Source organism: Agelaius tricolor, unplaced genomic scaffold, assembly GCF_023055355.1.
Source record: "Agelaius tricolor isolate 1412-34295 unplaced genomic scaffold, bAgeTri1.0.p SCAF_30, whole genome shotgun sequence".
Classification (NCBI taxonomy): Eukaryota; Metazoa; Chordata; class Aves; order Passeriformes; family Icteridae; genus Agelaius; species Agelaius tricolor.
In genome coordinates, this window is record NW_027269290.1 from 6,883,180 (window position 1) to 6,902,770 (window position 19,591).

The 19,591-nt window shown below is 54.0% G+C and overlaps 1 protein-coding gene across 1 annotated transcript; it reads right to left on the reverse strand.

Moving 5' to 3' along the window:
* Positions 1 to 655: 655 nt before the first annotated feature.
* Positions 656 to 15,669, reverse strand: CD34 (CD34 molecule). Its single transcript, XM_071450380.1, has 8 exons — positions 15,396 to 15,669; positions 9,658 to 9,792; positions 8,504 to 8,778; positions 8,344 to 8,427; positions 5,442 to 5,589; positions 4,527 to 4,573; positions 3,513 to 3,677; positions 656 to 2,196 (listed from the first exon to the last, which is right to left on the reverse strand). The coding sequence occupies exons 1-8, from the start codon at positions 15,442 to 15,444 to the stop codon at positions 1,996 to 1,998; spliced, it is 1,104 nt and encodes a 367-aa protein (XP_071306481.1). The 5' UTR covers positions 15,445 to 15,669; the 3' UTR covers positions 656 to 1,995.
* Positions 15,670 to 19,591: the final 3,922 nt, after the last annotated feature.

Here is a 19,591-nt window from a genome sequence, read left to right on the forward strand (position 1 = left end):
GCTGCTGGTTACTGCAGAGTGAGGGAGCCCTTACAGAAGAATCCCAGGATCACTGAAGATCATCAATTCCCCCAGGATCATCAGTCCCCAGCCCAGAGCACGCAGTGCCACCTCCAGGTGACACCTCCAGGGATGGGGACCCCAAACCCCCCTGGGCAGCCCCTGCCAAGGCCTGGCCACCCTTTTCCATGTTGAAATTCCTGCTGCTGTCCATGTTGAAATTCCTTCCCCACCCCTGGTGGAGCCTCCCTGCTGTCAGGTCAATCCCCAGCCCTGCACATCACTCTGGAGTCCCTTTTATTTTCCCAGGAATTAACCGGGTGTTTTAAACATCAAAAACAAACCCCAAATCAAACAAAGGCGGTGTAAGAGCCTGCTGCACGTCACTCATCCTGCAGACGTTTTTCGGGGAGAGGAATGTGCTCAGGGCAAGCCAGAGCCTTTAGTCATGGGATTTCTGCGGGGAAAGAACCTCTCTGAGAGGCGTTGTCCTCCCAGCCCGCTGGCAGCAGCCGGAGCCGCACATCCCGCGGGGATCAGCGGCTGCTGCTCCAAGGACACGACAGAGAAGCCGGCTTTTAGTACTTAATTGTTTTTCTTTTTCAACCGGGATTATTTACAATGAGATCTGGGAGAAGCAATTCACACCAAAGCAAACAGCCTGGAATATTTTAATTGTGTTTAAGCGACTCTTGCACCCACAAAAAAAAAAAACAAAACAGCCCCAGGTGGTGATGGATGCTGCTGTCATTGCTTTGAGCACTGTACCAGAAAAAAACCCCTTCCCTCAGGTGTTCAGCACTGAGAGAAGGCTGGGATGAATTCACTCATGAGAGGGTAGATCAGCTCCAAGGGCCATTTTGGGGCTGATTTGAGGTGTGGAGGTCGCTGCTGGGGCTCGTGTTGAACCACCTCCCCTCCTGGGCTGGCACAATCAGAGCTTTGGCTCCCTAAAGATGTGCTTGGGATGGGGAACAAACCTGCCCAGGGTCCCGCTGGGGTGCCAGGAGCTCGATGTGGCTCCAGCAGCGCTGCCCTCGGGAGCAGGGTCAGCACAGAGAGGGGCCAGGCCCGCACCTGCTCCTGCTCCTGCTTTGGAATTTCCCACAGGGAAACCCTGCTCTGTGCCCATGCCCCTGCTCTGGGGCAGACAGAGCAGCTCTGCCCTTTGCAGAGCCGGGCTTTGCCTCCCCCTCACCCCTCTGGGGGCCCTTGGGCACCTCTCCAGCCCCAATTCCTGCCCCAGGTGCCCACAGAGCCCCCCAGCCCTACCCAGCGTTCTCCATCTCACTCAGGGGATGAATTTGCTGGCCCTGCCTGTCACAGCCCCCAGCCCCTGGCAGGAGGAGGCTGGGGAAGGTTTTTTTCCTCTAAAAGAACCTTCAGGACACAGTCCTGGTAGGATCCAAAGAGAAAGAAGTTGGCATTTCAGCCTTCAATTCCATGTGGAAAGTTTTACACACAGCTTCAGCAAATTCTGCTGGGGTAGGAAATAGTAGAGGAGCCCTAAAGACAGGGAGGGGTTAAATACCTGATGGTCTCAGGAGAGGAAGAAATCCTGCACTTAAACATAAAGATGAGATTATAAACAACTCTGTTAACCAAAACTATCTGAAACCTGAGAGGCTTTTGTCACTGCAATCCCAATTTAACTACTTTGGTCAGCCTTAACATATTGCTACCAGAAATCTGGGCTGCCTGGAGCCAAACTCTGCCTCTGCCTGAAAGCTGGGGAGGACAAAGGCCACTGGCATTTGTCCTGATGTTCTTCTGACAACAAAAGCAGAGAACAGCTGCAAAAAATGTCCTGTGTGGTCAGCGGGAGGAGGAGGAGGAGGAGGAGGAGGAGGAGCCGCTCTTTGGCAGCTCGGTCTCTCCGTGTGCTTTAGGCTGATTTTGGAGTCCTTCACGGGGACGATGATGATGCTGCAGAAGGTCTGCGGTGCCCGGTGTGTGCGCAGGGATCTCCTGCGTGCCCCGGGGCTCCGGGCGCGGTCACATCTCGGTGTCGGCGGGGCGGTGCTGCCGCCCCGAGTGCCCGTTCTGGGAGGACGCGTGGCCCGGCCCCTTCTCCTGGGTGCCCCCGTTCACCTTGGGCAGGTTTGGCTTCTCCTGCAGCTCGGCCGGCTCCTGGGAGGGCGACATCAGCATGGTGTTCCCCTGGCTGCCGTTCTCCGTGTCGTAGGGGTCCTCAGCCTGGGGACACAAGGGACACGGTGAGACGGGGAAGGGGATGCTGGGCTGGGGCTGCCCACGGTGCCCGGGCAGGAGGGACAGACAGACACAGGTCAGGGCACTGCTGGCAAGAAGGGGAGAAGAGGGCCTGAACCAATGTGGAGCAAGGAAAACACCCAGGAAGTGCAGTTTTTGGAAGTGCAGTTTTTGGAAGTGCAGTTTTTGGAAGTGCAGTTTTTCCTGCAGGGAACCTGCAAGAGAAGCTTTTGTCAGGTTTTGCTGTTTTCCCCTAACCAGGTTTTGGAGCCACCCTCGCCTTGGGACAGAGCCTCTGCTGGCCAAGGAAAAAACACCATGGAAACGATGGAAATGGTCTCTTTGCCTCCCCCTTCCTCTGAAGTGCAGAGCTCGCTGCCAGCTGTGGCAGAAGTGCAGCTCTGCAGGGCTGGGTGCTGCTGTTGCTGTGAGGAGCAGGTGCCTCTGGAGGAGCCAGGGCCTCAAGAGGGTTCCCCAGGCGTTGTGCAGCCCCGGAATTGGCAATTCCCAGCTGGAATTCCCTCAGCAGCACCCAGCACTCTCCTGGCTGGACTGCACTCAGTCTCTTTTCCATGGGCGGGCTGGACACTCCTCACCTGGAGCTTGGCACTGCCTGGCACACAGTGCCACTGCTGCCAGCCCCAGGGACACCAGGCAGTGTCCCTGCCTCTGACACAGCATTTCCCAGCTCTGTGCTCTGGGGAAATCCTTCCTGGCCAGGAAATGCCCCCATGGCCTCCCAGCACACAGCTGCTCACGCTGGGCAGGGGTGGGGAAATCGTGGCCCAGCCTCACTTTACACAGGGTCACGTCCCCAAAAATCACTGGAAGGGAGGAGTCCTCAGGGCCAGCCTGCCTGGGAAGGGGAGAATGGAAATAGGAAATTTCTGCCTCTTTCTTTCTTGATATGTTTTATTACCGTGGCTGGTGGGGAGACACTGCCTTTATTACAGCACAGGTACAGACACGGGACTGACACAGGGAACGGGAATTTGGGGGCAGCACTGGTAATGACAGACTCGTGAGGTTTCGGGGGCTCTGGAGGGGTCCTGCTGGATGAGCTCTGACTGCTGAGCAAAAAGAAGCGTCAGACCTGTTGGGAGTGTGGCAAAGGGGCAGCGCTGCTGCTGCAGGAGCTGATCTGGGGAGAGGACGGAGCTTCCCCCTCCCTCTGTGCAACGCCCCTGCCCTGCCCAGGCTGGGGGCGCTGGGGGGTGAGCTCAGAGCCGCAGGGGCAGGGATGGCCTCGGGTGCCCCCGGGCTCCCCTCTAGGCGCGGCTGTGCCACCTGTAAGCACTGACCAGCCTCTGTCCCGCGGGGCTCCAGCTGCGCCGCCGCATCAGGAGACACCCGGCCAGCCCCAGCAGCGCCAGCAGCAGCCCCGAGGTCACCAGCGCGATCAGCGTCCTCTGCGGAGAGTCCCGCCGGCCCCTCGGGCTCTGCTTCTTCAGGGATTCTATTCCAAACTGCGAAAAAAAAAAAACGCCAAAAAAACAACACCAAAGGGAGCCGCGAGTGGGACAAACAGGAAACGTTTGCATCTGCTGCTCAGGCTTCAAACAATGCTGCTGTCACCTCCTTGGGGAGCTCTGCTGCCCCAGCCCTGCCCCAGCCCTGGCTGCCCTCAAAGGCTCCTTCCCAGCCTGGGTCTCCTGTGGCACTGGGAATTTTGGCCTCTGGAGCACACCCGGGGTCTGGAGTACCTGGCTGAGATCTCTCTGAGCACTGCAGCTCTGCTGCCCCAGCCCTGGCTGCCCTCACAGGCTCCTTCCCAGCCTGCAATCTCCTGTGGCACTGGGAATTTTGGCCTCTGGAGCACACCCGGGGTCTGGAGGACCTGGCTGAGATCTCTCAGCTCTGCTGTTCATACCCTGGGACACACCTGGGGCTCAGCCCCAGCCAGTGGCAGCCTCGGGGGAGGGCTGGAGGAGGAATTAATGAATGCCAGCCTGGGCTTTGGGGAAGCTGGGTGCCAATTGCATCCTGAGAGTTACTGCTGGGTCTGACCTCTGCTGGGGAACACTTCAGCATTCACAGAGCCATGGCACGGCTTCTGCTGGTTCTCTTGTGCTGCATCCCTGGTGGTTGGCTCTAAACACAGAATCCCAGGCTGGTTTGGACCTTAAAAATCATCCAGTGCCACGTCTGCCATGGGCAGGGACACCTTGCACTGCCCCAGGGGCTCCAACCCTGTCCAGCCTGGCCTTGGACACCTGCAGGGAGTCTCAGCATGTCCCCAGCCTCAGCTGACCAGCTACAGCTCTCATCCACCTGGCTGGGCACTTTTTGCAGCCAAATTTGCTTCAGGGATTTACCTTTTCCCAGTGGGACTTTGGGAGCGTGTTCAGAAGTTTGTCAGGATCTGTGAGATTTAAAACAGGAGAGCACATCCCACATGTTACACACATTCAATGTTCACCACACATGTTACACACATTAAATATGTTCATCACACATGTTAAACACATTAAATATTAATCACACACCTTACACACATTAGATATGATCGTCACACACATTACACACATTAAATATGTTAATCACATGTTACACACATTAGATATGATCAGCACACACGTTACACACATTAAACATGTTCATCCCACACATTACACACATTAAATATGTTAATCACACGTTACACACATTAAATGTTAATCAGATACCTTACACACATTAAATATGTTAATCACACGTTACACACATTAAATATGTTCATCACACACATTACACACATTAAATATGTTCATCCCACACATTACACACATTAGATATGATCATCACACACGTTACACACATTAAACATGTTCATCACACATGTTACACGCATTAAATGTTAATCAGATACCTTACACACATTAGATATGATCATCACACACATTACACACATTAAATATGTTCATCACACACATTACACACATTAAATATGTTAATCACACACGTTACACGCATTAAACATGTCGATCCCACATGTTACACACGTTGAATGTTCATCACACACCTTCCGCACACATTCCAGACACGAATCCCGCACTCTGCAGCTCAGGGCACACCAAGGAGCCTGGCTGGGCACAGGGGATGCTCCTGGGGGCAGTTCCACAGCTCCAGGGGTGCAGCAGGGCCCCAGCAGAAGGAGCAGAATTGCAGGGAGGTTTCTCCTCCCCTCCCAGCCCTGTCCCAGTGCCCACACCACGATCTGGGGATCCCAGGCAGGGAATGCCCTCACTGACCTTTCTCTCCTTCGAGGGTGAGGAGCAAACAGTCTCTGTCCAGGCTGGATGGAGCAAGTTGGATCTTGCAGGGGGACTCCGCGCTGTGGGTTCTGTTTTCACACAGTGCTTGCCATAAATCCAACCCCTTCCTCTCCAAAAAGCGTTCCTGACAAATTTTCAGAAAGAGCAGCCATTAATCCAAGCAAACTGAGCAATTCTCTGCCTCGGCCACGCTGGTGGAGGTGTTGTGCTTTCCCATTTGAATTTTGGTGCCCTGCAAAGCTGCTCTGGGTGCCAAACCCTCCCCTCCCACCCCAGCACTGCCCAGAGCCCCAACACCTTGGGGCTGGAGGTGCTCATTTCTCATGTCTTAACTTAATGAGAATAAATTAAATGGAGGTATTACTAGCAACCCCTGAAAATGGCATTTAAACAAAGCTAAATTTAGGCTCTGAATCGCATGGCAAGTCTCCCCAGTTTTTGGGCTGGAACAACTGAAGAGCTCTATTGTTTCAGAGTCCCAGGCAGGGGCTGGGAAAGGAGGGAAATAACAAAGAAGCATTGAGCCTTCCTGTTTAGGAAATGTCTTCAATGTTTTTGCTAGGTTGCTGATCAAAGGCAAGGTAAAAAACCACATTTCTCACATTTTAGAGCTGCACTGACTCTGGGGGGGAAGAGGAAGAGGAGTGAGGAGCTGCAGCCTTTGTGGGCTGGTTTCTGGATCAGACAGGATGAGATTTCTCCTTGGGGATATTTTCAGACGCAGCCAAGCTCACAGACAGAGCCCAGCTTTGCCAAACCCTGCTCAGCCCCTCTGTGCCCACCCCAGAGACAGAGACAGCTCCACTGAGCCCTGCCCTGGGCTGGATCCCACCCTGTCCTGTCCTGTCCTGTCCTGCTCTGTGCCCTCCTCCTCTCCCAGAGCTGCCCCAGGACCATCCCCAGGTCCCTCCATCCTCTGAAAGTGGAAATCCAGCAACTCCTCCACGGGAGAACAACAAACAAATCATTTTCAGCTGTTTCTATAGAGCTTGGCTCGGGGGGGAGGAAGGCCAAGATGGAACAAGAGACCCAAGTGTGTATTTTCCTTTCTGTGCTGTGGAAAGAACTCATCGGAGTGTCAGAGTTTCCCTTTGCAATTAGCAGCTCCCGGTGCCAGCTGATTGCTCATTTGCCTCGGGAAAGGCCAGGGGGAGAGAGGGACACAGGTCCTGCCAGGACTGCTCTCCTCTGGCTCCCAGGTCCTGCCAGTGAGACGGGAACTTTAAGGGATTTAGAGATTTTAAAGGAGCTAAGATTTTAGTTAGAGATAAGCTTGATTTGAGTTAATTAAAATAAATGGGTAGGCCTTGATGAAGTTAAGAGTTAGTAGTTAACTAATAATTGATTGCTTGTCAAGGCAATGTTTGGTTAGCTGGGTTTATCATGAAGAATATAGAAACTGATAAATGGCTTTTAGGAACACAAGACAATTGCAGGGCTCCTCTGTTCTGAAACCAGTTGAAGATGGGGAATGGGAGTTCTACCAATGGGTACATTTGTCATATTTGCATTGAAAAGATAGAAAGGTCAGAACGAGGAAGACTTCATTTACTTCCTCATTTTGGGACCCCTCCCCATGAAAGGGACCAGTGACCCATTTCAAGGAACAAACTGTGCATGCTCAATGGCTTTTGAACTAATTACCATGCTTAATGGCTTTTGAACTAATTACCATGGGAAGTGGGGAATGGGATGTGCCAGAGTTATGAATATGGATTTGTATTTTGGGTATTCAATACCTGTAGAGATAAAAGGGCTCTGTAATCACCTGTAAATCACTGTGTGTATCTGGGAGCTATCCCACAATAAACATCCACATTCTAACTTCAAACTGTTTGAGAGTTTTTGGATACTGGTACCAGATCAATATCCATATTGGGACTGGGATGTACCAAAGTCATCACAATGTATTTGCATTTTGGGTATTCAATACAATTCAATAAAAGGACTCTGTAATCACCTGTAAATTGTGCTGTGTATGTGGGAGCTATCCCACAATAAACATCCACTTTCTAGCTTTAAACTGTCAGAGAGTTTTTGTCCATCACCGTTGGATATCGGTACTAGACCAATTGGATATCGGTACTAGATCAATATTTATTTTTAATAAATCACCAGGAGCTGCCTGCTCCCACCTGGGGCTGGGGAGGGCTCTGCTGAGGGACAGCCCTGCATTGGAGGGGCTGGGCAGCTGGCCTGCAGCAAAGCTGACTTAATAAAAGAAATAACAATTGGTGATTTTCCAGTGTATCCATAGCAAGGAAGAAGACAAGGCTGTCAGCACGGGAACAGATTAGAAAAAATACATGAAGATCTTTGTAAGCTTGACTACGTGCATGAGTAGATGTGTATATGTGCCTTATTCAATTTCTGTAAAACTTTTGCCAATCATACTGACGTTAATTTCTTTGCACCAGCGAATATCCAGTGGGAGAGGTCTTTTCCCCCCCAGCCCATCAGACCCCCCTGTGCTGTTACAAATTCCCCATTTTTGGTGCTCAAGGCCAAGGATGGTCACAGAGAGCCTGGGGTTCCCTTGGGAGCTGCTGGGGACACTGAGCAGCTCCTTGCAATGCCCTGTTTTCTTTCCTAGGGCACTTGGCAAGACAAAAAAAGGCACTTTTGTTTCCAACAGGGAAGAGGAAGAAGAAGAACAAAGGCAGCTTCCTGTTGGCCACGGTGGGAGATGCTTTAGAAGCCGAGCTGACCCCAGAGCGCAAAGGAAAAGGGAGAATTTGTGCAGCTGCGAGGCCGCGTTTCCCCTGGAGCCCTTTGGGGCTGAGAGCAGCCGCTCCTGCCCCAGCCCAGGGTGATTTCTGGAGCCCCCACCCCAAAGAGCCCCCAGTGGGGGGCTGTGGGTGACCCCAGGGACACTCACGCAGGTGCCGGACTCGTTGAGCCGCAGGCAGACGGCCCCGGCGGGGTCCCCCTGGTCCCCGGCGCTGCGGCAGCTGATGCCAGGCTGGAAGGAGAGCACAGGGGGTCAGAGCCCTGCGGTGCCAGCCCCCAGCCCGGCCTCCCCGCAGCCCTGGCCTCACCTGGGCGGCGGCCCCGGCCGTGGGCAGCGCGCTGGTGGCGGCGGGGCCGGCGGGAGGCGCCGAGGAGGCCGCAGGGCTGGGGCTGCCCGGGCCTTGTGCGCTGTCCCCGGGCTGGGTCGGGGCGCTCCGGCTCGTGGGGACCCCCGCGCTGCCCCGGGGCTCCGGGGAGGAGCCTGGCGGGGATGTGGGCGCCGGGCTGGGCTGGGGGCTCGTGTTCAGCTGCCCAAGGAGCTCTGGGGATGTCCCGGTGGCGCCGGAGCTGGCCGTGGCTGCAGCTTGGAGGAAATGCAGAGAGAAGGGCTCAGGAGGAGCCCTGTGAGCTCGGTGTGTGACACAACATTGGTCTGTCAGAGCCAGCAGCAGCACCAGGAGCCTTTGGCTTGCTAGGAAAAGCTCATTAGCCCTGGTTCTGCTAATTCTGCCTCATTACACACACCCACAGCTGGGGGGGGGGACAGTGGGCTCATTTCTGGGTGACACCAGCCACCCCCCAGCATCACCCCCAGCTCCTCCCCGGCCCCGAGGCTTCCAGAGGAGCCTCTGATCCCAAACAGCACCAGGGAAAGGCTCCCTGCATCCTCCCATCCCTCCTGAGCCCTCCAGAGCCTGAGCTGGGCCTCCCATCTTGGCACCCCAGACTGGTTTGGGTTGAGGGGACCCCAAAGCCCACCCAGTGTCCCCCCTGCCATGGCAGGGACCCCTCCCACTGTCCCAGGTGCTCCCAGCCCCATCCAGCCTGGCCTTGGGCACTGCCAGGGATCCAGGGGCAGCCACAGCTGCTCTGGGCACCTGTGCCAGGACCCCTCACCCTCACAGGGAACAATTCCTGCCCAAAATCTGATTTAAAGCTCCCTCCTCCCGCTTAGAGCCATTCCCCCTTGTCCTCTCCTCCCCAAGGGACTCCTACAGGTGGCTCTCCCAGTGTGTGTGGAGAGATCAACATCCCTGAGCCCTTTGCTCTGACCAGGATGGGGCTCAGCTGCCTGGGGGGGTGTCCCCAGCTGGGATTTCTGGATGGAATTGAACCTTGTGACCACGCTCAGCCTCCTTTGCCGAGGGCACAGACCACGCCTTAATGAGCACGGGCACTCAATAAATCTGATTATGACCACAGAGGCTGCCGGGAATGACAGGGGAGCAAAGGCAGAGGTTACCAGAGGTTGGCTGGGTGCTGCTGGCGTCCCCTGTGGCCGTGCTGGCAGCGGTGGCGGCGCTGTCCCCCGCTGTCCCGCTGCTGCTGTCCCCTCCTGTGGGGCTGGGGGTGGCCGTGGTGCTCCCAGCAGTGCAGCCTGGGGGAAGAGAAGCTCTCAGGGGCTGCTGAGCCCCTGGGGGGGAGCAGGAAAGGTTCAGCTGCTCTCCCAAATTCGCCTTTTCTTGCCCCAAGAAAAAAAACCCTTGGGGCACATCTGGGAGAGGCTCAGGGGGGAAACTTTTCATCCCGGGGAGCAGCAGAGCCTGGTGCAGCCCTCGAGGGGCTCCAGGGCTCTCAGAGGAGGAGGAGGAGAAGCTCCACCCTCACCCCAGCCCAGCCCCAGCTCGCTGGTGGATGCACAAAGCTCTGGATTTCAGAGCAGTTTGGGTTTATAATCCTGGGAGGGAAGAACCAAGCCTTGGAAGAGATCACTGGTGTGCCTCAGGATAGATAAGTTGGATTTACAGTTGCAGGCACAGTCTCAAAGTAAATAGAAACATTCCCACTGGCTTGGGATCAGCCCTGACTCATGAGCAGAAACATCTTTGGAGGTAAAGCAGAATGTTTGGAGAGTGGCTTGCTGTTCTAACCTAAAGTTTATATATTGCTTCCTGCTGCCTTACAGAGATGACACTTCCAGCTTTTCCTTCTGAAATGAGCTGTGTGAGTCAATGAAAATGCATTTCTCCCCATTCCTCAGCTTCTCTCCCTAGGATCTATTCCCACTTTCAGCAAACAGCTCCAGTCTCTACCCCAGGGCTCTTGCTGTTTAAGATTCTCATCCAGGCACTAAAGAGAAAATCATACAGAATGTGTTGTTTCATTTGTAGCTGTGCCCAGGGGAGCCCCAGCTCCAAGAAAAGTTACTTCATCCTCCCAAGCCACCCTGAGAGATGGAGCAGCTCTGGCAGGTCCTGGGCAGGATCTGCTGCCAGGGAACATCCCTGGGCACTGGGAGCTGGGCATGGGCCTGGCAGGGGCTGCTCTTGGCTGGGTCAGCTCCACAGAGCCTGGATGGGCTTGGGAGGAGCAAAGCCTGAGGCACCAGGGTTGGTTTTGGCTGTGGGTGGCAGGGGCAGAGCTGCTCTGCTGGTCCTGCTGGGGGAGGCTGGGCCAGAGGGGAAATGGGGGGCTCAGACTGGTCCTGTGGGGCTGCCTACACTGGTGCTGCCCATCCTGTCCATCCTATCCTATCCTGATCCATCCTATCAATCCTATCCTATCCTGATCCATCCTATCCTGATCCATCCTATCCATCCTATCCTATCCTGATCCATCCTATCCATCCTGACCCATCCTATCCATCCTGTCCTATCCTGATCCATCCTATCCATCCTGTCCTATCCATCCTGACCCATTCTATCCATCTTATCCATCCCATCCTATCCATCCTGATCCATCCTATCCTATCCATTCTATCAATCCCATCCCATCCCATCCCATCCCATCCCATCCCATCCCATCCCATCCCATCCCTCCCACCCCTCCTGGGCTGCAGCTGCTCTGGGGGCCCTGCTGAGGCTCAGTGCAGGTGTCTGGAGCTGCAGTTTGGGTTCTGGCACAGCTTTCAGCTCAGGGGGAGAAGTTCCTCCTTCTCCAAGGCAGCTCAGTTCCAGCTGGTTAAGTCACTGAGTTTTCCTGCTGGCTTTTAGCAAATGAAAAGCAGGAGGCAGGACTGGTGCCCAGAGCAAGGAGCAGCCCAGAGGCAGGGCCAGGCTTTGGGCAGGGCCAGGCTTTAGGCAGAGCCAGGCTTTGGGCAGGGCCAGGCTTTGGGCAGAGCCAGGCTTTAGGCAGAGCCAGGCTTTAGGAAGGGCCAGGCTTTAGGAAGGGCCAGGCTTTGGGCAGGGCCAGGCTTTGGGCAGAGCCAGGCTTTGGGCAGGGCCAGGCTTTGGGCAGAGCCAGGCTTTAGGCAGGGCCAGGCTTTGGGCAGGGCCAGGCTTTAGACAGGGCCAGGCTTTGGGCAGAGCCAGGCTTTGGGCAGGGCCAGGCTTTAGGCAGAGCCAGGCTTTGGGCAGAGCCAGGCTTTGGGCAGGGCCAGGCTTTGGGCAGAGCCAGGCTTTGGGCAGGGCCAGGCTTTGGGCAGGGCCAGGCTTTGGGCAGAGCCAGGCTTTAGGAAGGGCCAGGCTTTAGGCACAGCTCTGTTAGGCTCAGCTCAATTCCCACATCCCCAGAACAACGCAGCCCTGCCGTGACCTCCCCGAGTGCCAGAGCCACCCAAACACCTCTGACCCCTCCAGCTGTTTGCAGAGCACCCCAGGTACTCCTCACCAAAGCCTTTTCAGCACTGAATATTGGACTGGAGGCCTGGCTGCTGCTCAGTGTGGTTTGGGAGAGGAGCTGTCACTTCGAATTTCTTTTTCTTGCCTTTCTTGGAGCATGTGCAGGAGCTTTTCCACAAAACATGGGTCAGGGGTTTTTATGAAATCTTTGGGCTCATGAGATAAATAATGATCCAGATGTGGGCTGGATAATCCACGTGGTGCTCAGCTAAAGAGGGTTATTTATTGCACCATGCATTTTTAATGGCTTTATTAAACTTTGTCAGTTTGTTAGGATTGAGGGTTTAGAGTTTAAGCCAAGCTATTTATTAACCTGGGAGAAATCTTCACCTGGCAATGCAAGCACGTGCAGGAGCAAAACCATGCAGAGATGGGAAAGAAAATTGCACTTCCCAGCACCCATTGTGTTCACCCACCCAGGGTTTAAAAAGTAAATGATTTTTTAAAGATATTTTAATAATGGGGCTCAGGAAGGATCTTCGATTGAATAAAGAAAAGGCAACAATACAAATGTTAAACTTGCTCCAAGACTCATCCCTGAGCACTCAGCCAGGGCCACAAAAAAACTCTGCAGTGGCAAAGGTTCAGGAAAGAGGAGGGAAGTTTCCATCACTGGATCCCAACCCTGACCCACAGCAAACAGCACTGAGGGAGCTGAATCCCACTGGGAATCTCTGGGCAGGACCTGCACCCCCTGAGCTGATCCTGCCTCAGATCTCCTGGTTCACCTCTGGCAAAGCCCCTGCTCTGCCTTGGGCTCCTTGGGCTCCTTGGGCACACACAGAGCCCTGGGCCAGGGGAGCTCCCCAGCTCTGCCTTTAACAGAGTTTATTGGAATAAACAGAGGTTGTTCCCAGCTCTGGGATGGGATGCCCTGAGCTGGCACAAGGGCACTGCTGGTCCAGGGCTGCAGAGGAGGGTGAGGAACCGTGGGATGAAGAACAGGAGGGTAAAGGGACCATGGGAGGCAGGAGAGGAGGGTAAATGGAGCTGTGGGATGCAGGAGAGGAGCTCTGGAGCTGTGGGATGCAGGAGAGGAGGGTAAATGGAGCTGTGGGATGCAGGAGAGGAGCTCTGGAGCTCTGAGGATGCAGGTGAGGAGCTCTGGAGCTGCGGGATGCAGGAGAGGAGCTCTGGGCAGGGATGCAGGAGAGGAGGGTAAATGGAGCTGTGGGATGCAGGAGAGGAGGGTAAATGGAGCTCTGGGATGCAGGAGAGGAGCTCTGGAGCTGCGGGATGCAGGAGAGGAGCTCTGGGCAGGGATGCAGAGCCCTGGGGCCGGAGCCAGCCCCGGCTCCCCCCCAGCCCCTCCAGGCGCTCCAGCCGGCATTACTCACGCTGCCTTTGCAGCTCTCAGCCATGTGGCAGGAATTCAAGCGGGTGGAGCCCTCTTCCCTCTGGAAATATCTGATAAAAATCCCTGCCCTCCCCCTTTTCCTTGGCCCAGACAGGATGTGGGTGTGGGGCCGGGGCCGGGGGGCCGGGGGAGCCCCCCGAGCTGCCCCACCAAGGCCCAGCTGCTGCTCCCAGCCTTTCCTTGGGGCTGGGGCCTCTCGGGCAGCCCAGCACCTTCCCGGGGTTGGGATTTCTCCTGGCTGGAGCAGCAGCCTCTGAAGGATGTTAAACTCGAGCAGCTGGAAGCTTTAAAGTCTCTTTTTCCTTTCCTGATGTTCAGAACTTTCATAAGCGTTGCAGAAGGAGTGGAGGAAAGAAAGGACGTGTGAAAATGGCAAGAAAAGAGGTTTTTTCTAAAAATCAGGATTGGCAGAGAGGAATGAAAAACATTTAAAGAAGAAAGATGAAAGGTTAAGTGAAAGAATAAAGTGTTTTTATTAGGTACAAATACAACCCAGGCTCCCTGTTCCATGCTCACTCTGAGACAAGCACAGGACAGCTCTCCACGTGCTTTATCCGTCCCCATCCAACACAAGCTGCTCACAGCATCCTCCCAGGGGCTTGGGAGGGTCTGGGAACTGCAGCCCACTCTGCAGAGCAGGGGTGGCTGCAATCCCTTCCTTGGAACCCGGGAGGAACCCCAAAGAACCAGGCAGAAGGAGCAGTTCCAGGGATTTGGGCTTTCCCGGGGGATTTTCTCCCGTGGGGTTGGATCCCAGAACCCAAACCCCATCCTCCCCACAGCACAACCCCACACCGCACCTGCAGGGCTCCTGCCCCTGTCCCAGGGTGGGTTTTTCCTATAAAACTCGTGCCTTTAGCTGGAGGAGCCCTGGGAGCCGCTCCCACCCTCAGCAGCACTGCCAGGAGCGGCTCCAGCCCAAAGCCGGAGCTGGGATTTCCAGGGCGGCTGCACAGCCTTGGATGGAGCCTCTGGGCCTCCCCACAGAGCTGAGGAACCAGCAGAGCCCCAGGGATGGTTTTTCCCAGCAGCTACACCGAGGAGGAGCCGTCCTCCTCCACCTTGCAGGCAGGAAAATCCTGCAGGAGCGACGGGCAGGGGCTGTGCGGGCACATTTTGCACAAAGCGTTAAAGCCCCTGCCGCCCACGAGCTTTGTCCTTCCAAAATCCGGGCTTTTTATCACTTTTCCATCACTTTTGTTTTGTACTCAAGGTTTGGAACTGGAGGTTTGAAGCTCAAGCTTTGCCTCACACCTTTGTCTCACACCCTCGCTCGGTTCAGCCCAACCACACAGCCCTGAATGTCATTTTTCTCACATAGGACTGGGATTCTTTTTCAATTCCTTTCAAATTGACACAGACTGGAGGGTCAGCCAGCGGCTCAGGTGAGCAATTTACCTGGGCAGCCAGGGGAACATGAAAGGAGCTCTGTGAAACAGGAGAACAAAACCCAGTGAATTCCTGCAATAGATCTCCTCGCTCCCATTCGTGTGAGTAAGAAAAAATCACATTTGAGGAGACACCCGCAGGCTGCTGGCTCCTGTCCCAGCACACCAGGCAACACACAGAGTGCTGCTTCACTTTTTTAGTCCTTTTTTATTACCTCATGGCTGTTGGGTTTGGGACAAAAATGATAATATTTCCCTAAAACACAACCCTTTAAAAAGCAGCACCTAGAGAAAATCTCGGCGCTGTTATTCATCGCTTCGCATGATGAATATTTGAAGAGCTGCAATAGGAGATTTTAATATTTATGGAGACTCATTTGATTTTCAGCAAATGTTTAGTTCCAACCACAAAACAGCAGCGTGGCTCATTTACACCAGAGCAGGCTGAGAGACAGCTTGAACTGTGGCTGCACCCTGCCTGTGCGCAGGGACCACTCCTGGAGCTGCCCGGGAGTTTGTGGGCAGCTCCATCCCCATTCCTGTCCCTTCCTGAGGTTTTGGGGTGGCCCTGGACCCCGAACTCCTGGAGAAGCATCTTCCCCCCATTTGCTGCTCCCAGGAGCTGCCCCACGCCCCGTCCCTGCTGCCACCCGGGCTTGGGGACATCAGTACTCACCAGCCAGCTCCAGCAGGCAGAGGATGCAGAGGAGCTGCCCCCACTTCATGGCTGTGGGAATTCCCAAAGCCTTTCCCTGCTCCGGGGCAGCTCCCGGGCTGCTCAGTCCCGCAGCAGCTCTGAGCTCATGCAGCTTGGTTGGAGTTCAAGCCTTTGAGATCACTCAAAGCTGCTGGGGTGGGTTTCTCTTCAGGGGTTGTGCTTGTGCTTCAGGACGGCGAGGTGGAGTTTCTGGGCTTTGATTTCCCAGTTTTTATATAGTTTGTGGCAACCTCACTATCACTTAGGTAATTTTCTCCTCCCTGCTTTCCTGCCAGCAGCTTCAAAACAAACAAAAGATCAGCCCTCTCCCCAGCAAAGGATCCCAAAGGCTGCCTGGGATTAACTCTTTCCTGAGAGCTGCTGCTTTCCTGTCCAAGGAGGGCAGGGACACAGCCTGGTGCAGCTGGATGCAGGGACTGCAGCCCAGCCTGCAGCTGAGCTCCTTCAGAGCAAAGCAAACACAGCCCGAGGAGAGCAGGGATGTGGGGAAACCCAGATCCAGCCCAGAGAGCCCCAAGCCTGGTCCTGGCACTGTGGCAAACAGGGGAGCGCTGAAAATGGGCTTCAGAATCAGAGATTTCTCAGCAAATTAAGCAGGGAACTCAAGGATGTGAAATCACCGCTGACCTGAGCAGAAGTGACTCCATTAGCTCCACTAAATTGACTCCAGTCAAACAGGGAGCACAAACCAGATGGGTTAGAGAGGGTCTGGGGCAGGGAAAAGCCTGCAGGCAAGAGCTTTGGCACGGAACCTGGAGCAGGAGCAGGATGGGAGAGCAGGAGCCTCCCTGGGCTCGTTGGGGATGCTTTGTGGGAGCCCTGGCTGCAGTTTTATTTCCCAGGGGGCAAACCTGGCTCTGGTTCTGCCCTGCAGGCACACGCGGGAGCAGCTGAGGAAGGGCAGGATGAGGGAGGGATGCTCTGTGTCCTCACAGGGGTGTCCATGCCTGCAATGCTCCAGGCCAGGCTGGGTGAGATTTGGAGCAGCCTGGGACAGGGGAAGGTGGAGTGAGAGGATCCTGAATCACCCTTCCAACCCAAACCAGCCTGGGAGTCAAATTATGGCCTTTGGGTATAACAAAAAATGAGAGATGAACACTTGGGAAACTCAGCTCCAGTTCAGTATTAATTCCATCTTTTCTTTTATAGCTGGATGATGAGGTGACTAAAGGAGTCATTGGGAACAGGAAATTGAAAAATGAGGTGGACAGGAAAGAAAGCTGTGGAAAGAAGGATGAGGAAGCTCTTACTCAATGTTTTTTTCTTTTCCTGGATGCTCCTGAACACTTCTACAGTCACAGAATCACAGAAACTGCTCTGGGTTTTAAGGGACCCAAAAACTCACTGCAAACCCCTGGCATGAGCAGGAATGGCCATCATTTGGCTACAGCCAGAAAAGGATTAAAAAACACACACACACAAAAAGAACAGGATGGTGTTACCTACAAAGAAATCCCCAAATGGTATTTCCACATTTATTGTAGGACAAAATTCCAGTAGCTTTTGCTTTTAGAACAGCACAGGAGCTGGATGTGATGATGTTTAAATGTCCCTTCCAACTCAAAGCCTTCTCTGGTTCTGTGGCAGGAAAATGTTTCTTGGAAGGAAACATCTGTGGCTCAGCAAAGGGCTCCAAAATCTATATAAAGATTTCTGTTACGTTCAGTAATCTATTACTGACTGACAGAGACACACAGCTCTAGGAAAGGCCAAAATATCCAGGTAAAATGTGGTCTAAAAGCTGAGTGTGGGCACAGCCCTGCTGACTCCAGCAGCTCCCACCAAGAATTTTCCCTTTTTTCCCCTTTTTCCTCCCTCAAACACACACGCACACATTGGGAAGCGCCTGACTCAGTGTGTAACCAGGTTTTACATTGCATGTCAGCCCAGAAAATGAATTCAGAGATGAGATGTGAAAGGCAGAGTGAGACAAGAGTCTTATTTAAATAACAGATATGTTTTTGTCTATGGAAGTGAGAATTTCGGTTGAATAACATGACTGAAAATCAGAGTGATGGATCCACAGAGGAGCTTGGGTTGGAAAGGACATAAAAGACATAAAAGAGACCATTCCACTGCACCCTGCTAGGGACAGGGACACTTTCCACTTTATCCAGGCTGCTCCTGGATAAAGAAACCAACAGGATGATCCAGGTTTGGCTGCTGGGTCTGTTTCACCTTTCAAAAGCAGCCCAGAAATAGAGCTGGACTAAAAATAGGCCATGGCCGGGTCTGGCAGACACCGCACAGGGGAAGCTCCTGGGTTTGGCTTCCAGTGGAACCAGCTTTGGGCTGGAATGGTTCCCTGTGTCAGAGATGTGGGATTTCATTCCTATTAATGCACAGACCATCCCACAGAGCTCCTTGTGGGAGAGTGGCTCAGCTGAGCACAGGGAAATCCAACATTTCCTCCAAGCAAGAGCCACAAACCCACAAAATAAGTGACTTATTAAGATTATTCTTTAACCAGATGTCCTCAGAGGATTGCTGTGGGCAGATCTAGGGGTGCTTCCATCCCTCCTGGTCATTCCTGTGGCACAGGAATTGCTGTGCTGGTGGCACTGGGACCCTCCTTCCCCCTCAGCTGACAAAAATCTGACCCAGCCTAACACAGAGCAGGCCAGGCTTTGTTGTTGGGTGTTTCTGTGCACACAGCTCAGAGTGTATCTTAAATATCCCAGGTATCCAGCTGTTCCTTTGGTTATTTTGTTGATTCCATGAGCGGGAGACACCTTTTCTCATGGATCCAAATGACTCGAGCGTGTTGAGGGCAAATCCTGCAGAATTATTTCCTTTCTCTCGGAGCCCCAACACATTTTTATGGCCAGAAATTGCAAGACCACAATAAGGAACATGCCCTTGAATTATCTCCCAGCACTCAGCATCAGCTGTATCAGGTTAGCAACGCCTGAGCCAATTCCAGCCCCACATTTGGGGGATCGAGTGTCCAAATTTTGTGCAGCACAGCGATGAAGGCTCGCTCACACGGGCTGGGATTCCGTCCAAGCGTTTAGGGGTGATTGAATTTAATTGTGAATGATGCAATAGACATATGGCTGGGAAGCTATATGCCAGGAAACATGTTTTCTATAAGTATTTTAGCAGGCAGATGGCACACAATGGTTTTGGTGCAGTCATTTCCTCACCTCTTAAAAGCTGCTATTTCGGACAGATGAAATAATCCCATCCCCACCATCCCCCCCAAGGCAGCAGCACTGCTGGCCCAGAGGATGTGCAGGGTTTGGGGGCTGCTCCTGTGCACAAACACATCAAATAAATCCACCTTGCACCCACCTCCCCAGTGCCACTCACGGGTTCCAAAGCATTTCGATGACTTTCCCACTTCAGCTGGAGTGAGCAAAAACTCTCCACAGCACTTCGGAGGCACTTGGAGCAAACCACACCATGGGGAAACCCCAAAGGACACAAACTCTGCATCCCAACCCTCAGCAGGCTGCCCCATTCCCAGACAGCAGCTCCTTCTGGAAATCACTCTCCTCTCTCACACCCAGCACGCTCAGCCCCCAAAAACTGCTGCAGGAGGAGGAGGAGGAGATGCTGCAGGAGCAGATCCAGCTTCTGGGAATGATGGACAGCCAGAGCAGAGCACGGAGCTGCAAATAAAACGGGATTTAGTGAAGTTTGGGTTGTTTTTCCTGGGAAAATGCTGTTGGGATCCCATCTGCTTTGGTGCAGCACCAAATCCTGGTCCTTTGGTTCCTGGAACCTTTGGTTCTGTGCAGGAGAACCCAAACTCTGCCCTGAGCAGGCAGTTCCTGAGGGATGGACGGGTGGGGTTCAGCTCCTCAGGGATGGACAGGTGGGATTCAGTTCCTGAGGGATGGACTGGTGGGGTTCAGCTCCTCAGGGATGGACAGGTGGGATTCAGTTCCTGAGGGATGGACGGGTGGGGTTCAGCTCCTCAGGGATGGACTGGTGGGATTCAGCTCCTGAGGGATGGACTGGTGGGATTCAGCTCCTGAGGGATGGACTGGTGGGATTCAGTTCCTGAGGGATGGATGGGTGGGATTCAGCTCCTGAGGGATGGACTGGTGGGATTCAGTTCCTGAGGGATGGACGGGTGGGATTCAGTTCCTGAGGGATGGATGGGTGGGATTCAGCTCCTGAGGGATGGACTGATGGGATTCAGCTCC

Excerpts from the sequence above, each read along its gene's own strand:
- CD34 (XM_071450380.1), bottom strand. The coding sequence starts at position 15,444 with ATGAAGTGGGGGCAGCTCCTCTGCATCCTCTGCCTGCTGGAGCTGGCT. Across the intron at positions 5,590-8,343 it reads TCAACGAGTCCGGCACCTGC|GAACGCTTTTTGGAGAGGAA; the intron begins GTGAGTGTCCCT and ends AAAATTTGTCAG. Across the intron at positions 2,197-3,512 it reads GCCCCGCGGGACAGAGGCTG|GCTGAGGACCCCTACGACAC; the intron begins GTCAGTGCTTAC and ends TTGTGTCCCCAG.